Source organism: Ostrea edulis, chromosome 5 (genome assembly GCF_947568905.1).
Source record: "Ostrea edulis chromosome 5, xbOstEdul1.1, whole genome shotgun sequence".
In the NCBI taxonomy this organism is placed as follows: domain Eukaryota; kingdom Metazoa; phylum Mollusca; class Bivalvia; order Ostreida; family Ostreidae; genus Ostrea; species Ostrea edulis.
This window is the reverse complement of record NC_079168.1, coordinates 34,239,026-34,244,025: the sequence shown is the minus strand read 5'-3', so window position 1 is coordinate 34,244,025 and position 5,000 is coordinate 34,239,026. Positions and strand designations below refer to the sequence as shown.

The following is a 5,000-nucleotide window of genomic DNA, read 5'->3' as shown; positions in this document are numbered from 1 at the left end:
CCGGGGATTGGATGGGGCCTCAAGGGGGGCATCAAAGTTTTACATACAAATTTATAGGAAAAATCTTTTAAAATCTTCTTCTCAAGAACCACTGAGCCAGAAAAGCTGAGGTTTATATGAAAGCTTCCTGATATAGTGCAGATTATAAATTGTTAAGATCATGGCCCCCGGGGGTCGGATGGGGCCACAATAGGGGGTCAAAGTTTTACATACAAATATATAGGGAAAATCTTTAAAAATCTTTTTCCCAAGAACCACTAAGCCAGAAAAGCTGAGATTTATATGAAAGCTTCCTGATATAGTACAGATTCTAAATTGTTAAAATCATGGCCCCCGGGGTCGGATGGGGCCACAATAGGGGGTCAAAAGGTCAAAAAAATTTTTTTTTTTTTTTTTTTTATATAGTGCAGATTCAAGTTTGTTAAAATCATGGACCCCGGGGATTGGATGGGGCCTCAAGGGGGGCATCAAAGTTTTACATACAAATTTATAGGAAAAATCTTTTAAAATCTTCTTCTCAGGAACCACTGAGCCAGAAAAGCTGAGGTTTATATGAAAGCTTCCTGATATAGTGCAGATTATAAATTGTTAAGATCATGGCCCCCGGGGGTCGGATGGGGCCACAATAGGGGGTCAAAGTTTTACATACAAATATATAGGAAAAATCTTTAAAAATCTTCTTCCCAGAACCACTAAACCAGAAAAGCTGAGATTTATATGAAAGCTTTCTGATATAGTGCAGATTCAGGTTTGTTAAAATCATGCCCCCCCCCCCCCCCCGGGGGTAGGATGGGGCCACAATAGGGGATCAAAGTTTTACATACAAATATATAGGGACAATCTTTAAAAATCTTCTTCTCAAGAACCATTGGGCCAAAGAAGTTCACATTTACATGAAAGCTTTCTGACATAGTGTAGATTCAAGTTTGCAAAAACCATGGCCTCCAGGGGAAGGTTTGGGGCCATAATAAGGACTATGGTTTTACATGCAAATAGATATGGAAAATCTTCTGATATGGACCAAGGTGACTCAGGTGAGCGATGTGGCCCATGGGCCTCTTGTTTAGTATCCCGGTCTATGTAATCATTACCAAATATGGAGGGTCATCAAGGTCAAAGGGTACATTGGCTGTTCCGTTTAACGTTTTGAATGGGTCATCCATATGATATTCAAGTACTTTAATCTAACATATATTTAAAACAATGCATAAAAATATAAATATAAACAATGAAATGTCTTTCTTTGTTGTTTCATTGGGTGATGAAGGTAGCAATCATTGCAGAAATAATTTGCATAACACGCTTACGCGGGTTATGAATTTTTTCTGCAATGCTAGATACCTTCATCACCCGATGAAACAACAAAGAAAGTATTTTATTGGTTAAATATCGTCCCTTCCCGATATTCATACCATATATAAGGTAATTCATTTTACATATGTAATTTAAACAAATTCTAAAATTGAGAATACTTCCTTTTAGACCCTAATTGTTTGAAAATATATCCTACCGGAAGATGCTTTGAAGCAGATAGATATTGTCATGCCATATCAAATCCGTAAGTATGCACGTCAGTTTTATGAAATGATAATAACATCGACGATAATTAAGATGACGAAAGCTGATTAAAAACTTGTATAAGAACAAAATAATGTTCATTGCAGCATTAGATAATCCAAAGTTTCAAGATAAATACTGGTGTAAACAAGAAAAATATATAACGATGAAGTTATTTATAACGACAACGATGATTGTGATGATTATCAAAACTTTTTTACAGTTCAAAACAGGGTTCAACTATTACAACAAACGAGCCCAAAATTTCAAGGTAAATACCCGTATGCACAATAAGAACGATGCAGATGATGGCAACGATGATACTAGTGATCAAAATGGTTTTTGCACAGGTTCATTTATTACTCTCAGAATACTATAATAGTGGTACCATCTAAAAATTTACAGATATACTCAAATGCGTCAGAGGTGTATACATGAACATATAACACCATGCAATAGTGAAAATGATGTAGGTGTACAATGTTAATGGAGATGTACATCCTTAGACAGATTAGGTCATTCAATATTTGTTTAAGAGTAGTGGTAATCCATCTCACATTTACAAATCGTTGTCGAAGCCATACAGGGTGTATGTGTTTAAAATGTTCTGTATACACCCAAGACTACTAGTATTGTCATTAGGCAAACACATATGATTTTGTAAACATCAGTTAACTTGACATGCGAGCAGTAACTTTTATCATAAATGAATTCTATTGCAGCACTTCAGTGCCGGTGATCACGGATCTAAATGTCGACAATGCAGATCCCCCAGAGGTGGTGTAAGTGTATCCTCAATCACATCGTTTTAGTTGTTTGATAAAGAGAGAAATAAATAATGATAATGCATTTGCATAGATTAAATAATGCACTCCATAGGCTTTATTCTTGTAATTCAAGTTCCCCCTTCCAGTCTTTAACTGCCGTGCACCTGTAAGTGTGCATAAACTGATACATTTGATGAAACAAATTGTAAAGAACAAAACAAAAAATCTAAAGACATATATAAATACATGTATTTATTTATAAAACATCACAATGGGAAATGATACATAAAAGACAACTATGAAAGGTGAAGATAACGAACAGTGATGTAAGCATCCCCTGTCGACCGGTCACACCCGCCGTGAGCCCTATATCTTGAGCAGGTAAACTGAGTTATCCGTAGTCAAAATCAGTGTGCAAAGAACGGCCTATCAATCGGTATGAAACACTTCAGACAGCATTTGACCCAATGATAGATTGTATTGGCAAACTAGATCGTTAAAACGACCATAGATTTTGCGAAATACTGACTTTAAACGAGACTGTTGAAACGCTTACTAGTATATCATATGATAAATGAAATGCGAAGTTTACGACTACTTATACTATACTACAATATTTTATTCTCTAATAAATGAATGGGATTGGGCAGCAGGCATAGCCTATTTCAGCCCTCTCCCTAATACTATACTCTTTGTCACCATTACCATTTCAATACATATGACATAAGACAAAATACCAACAGTTCTACACATTTCTTTAACTTTATACAATTGAAAGTATAATACAATTATCTAAAGCATCGTATTGGCCAGCTAAATGTCAATAATTGTTTTATTATATGATTGAATAATTCAAGACATCGAAACTGCATACTAGAGCCTCCAAAACGATATCATATTTGTAATCAGCTAGACTGTAATATCTAGTCAAAAGTAATCAAAACGGGCTACTAAAACATGTAGAGCTTGATCAGTCATCTTTAGATTGAGTTCTATGCAACTAGAATTCAATTATTGTTACCTCAGTTTGTGATAGAAGTCACCAATTTTTCACAATTATAGTGCAAGATAGTAGAAAGTAGTAGAGAGTTTTCCTTAAATGACCAAAATAAATTTTAATCAGTCATATTAAGTTTAGAATTATCATTTTATCTATGATCCGATGTTGGAGAAATCAAATGTTATATTCACTTTGAAGGAACGTACAGGTGAATATAACGTTCTATTTTTCGTACGTTGTTGGATCTCAACCAACCGGAAAGCACGGAATTACTCGATCATGTACACTGTAATAAATATTATCATAAGATAAATGATTCCAAGCTTTCTTATTGGCTGACATTCAACAAACTTGAATTTTTTTTTTAGAAAGTTATATTCACCTACACGTGCCTTTGACGTGAATATAACATTTAAATTTTCCAATATTGAATAAAAAATAAATTAGGAATTCCCAGATCGATACGACTGGTTTTTTATTATTTTTTTTATCATTCAATGTAAAACTTAATCGGTACCAATTTTGATGCATCAGATGCGCATTTCGACAAATAATGTCTCTTCAGTGATGTTGAAGCCGAAATTCTGGAAATTCGAAATGACAAAAAACTTGTAAGAGCTAAGAGGAAAACTAGAGTGCCAAAAGAACCTCTCAAAAACCTGGAGCCAAATTCGTCCAAGGATAAGAGCTATGCATGAGGGAGATAATCCATAATTTTGAAATGAATTCCTAAATTTTATCCCAGCAATTAAATATACATCCGTATTTTCAAGCTAGTAACGAAGTACTTAGCTACTGAGCTGTACAGACCCTCGGGGACTAACAGTCCACCAGCAGAGGCCTCAGAGGCCTCGACCCAGGCGTCATAATGTAAAATAAATATGTCAATAAAAATTCGCGTCTTGAATTACTTTCTTATACTCTAGCTGTAAACAAGATAGCCAACCATGTATCGCTATGTAAGCTCTAGTAGCCGGTCTTCAATGTTTTGAATTATTCAGTCATATGATAAAATAATTCTTAGGTCAAATTGACCTCATGTAAATAAAGTGTCTTTGAAAAAATGCAAATGCTTACTCCATATTTCGAGCGAAATGTCAATGGACATTTTTTAAACTTGCATAAGATACATGTATATATGCATTTGAATTGCAGTATGAATCCAGATAAGAATAAGGAGAATGAAGTATACGAGAAGGAGAGGTATGATCAATTATGTTCACTAAGGAATTGTTTTAGTGGTTTATATGAAGAATAAAAAAAATATCACAAACGTATTAAAATTATATATTTGATATTTCTGCAGCAATCGCCATAACATCGAAGTCATAACCATTGTAGTGGTTGCGGCTATAGTTGGACTTATATTTGTTCTTGTTGCATGGAAAAGGAACTATCTGCCATGGAAAAGTTAGTCACTCTTTTGAACAACTCATCAAAGCATTGTTTATCCATATTATGAAATATTTTCCTAATATTATTACTTGAAATTTCTTAAGTAATGTAATGCTACCAAGTTAGTGAAAACGTGTCAGACTTTAGAACCGAATTATGATGGCATTGCTGTTAATTTTGCTTTTCATAAATGACGATTCTACAAAACCTTCCAATGGCTAGATACTATAGTAAATAACAATGAATATTTTATTTTATCATAAACAGTGAGTTAAAACACA

At 34.2% G+C, this 5,000-nt stretch overlaps 1 protein-coding gene across 2 annotated transcripts in view; it reads left to right on the top strand.

The window, feature by feature from the left end:
• Positions 1-5,000, top strand: part of LOC125649231 (uncharacterized) — a 27,640-nt gene that overhangs the window by 12,910 nt on the left and 9,730 nt on the right. Inside the window, exons 5-9 of one of the 2 annotated variants that reach the window (XM_056165878.1) lie at positions 1,483-1,558; positions 1,781-1,828; positions 2,280-2,339; positions 4,480-4,527; positions 4,631-4,734. In XM_056165878.1, the coding sequence (XP_056021853.1) occupies positions 1,483-1,558; positions 1,781-1,828; positions 2,280-2,339; positions 4,480-4,527; positions 4,631-4,734 (336 nt within the window). The remainder of the gene's footprint in view (positions 1-1,482; positions 1,559-1,780; positions 1,829-2,279; positions 2,340-4,479; positions 4,528-4,630; positions 4,735-5,000) is intronic. The other variant, XM_056165879.1, reaches the window with a different exon arrangement.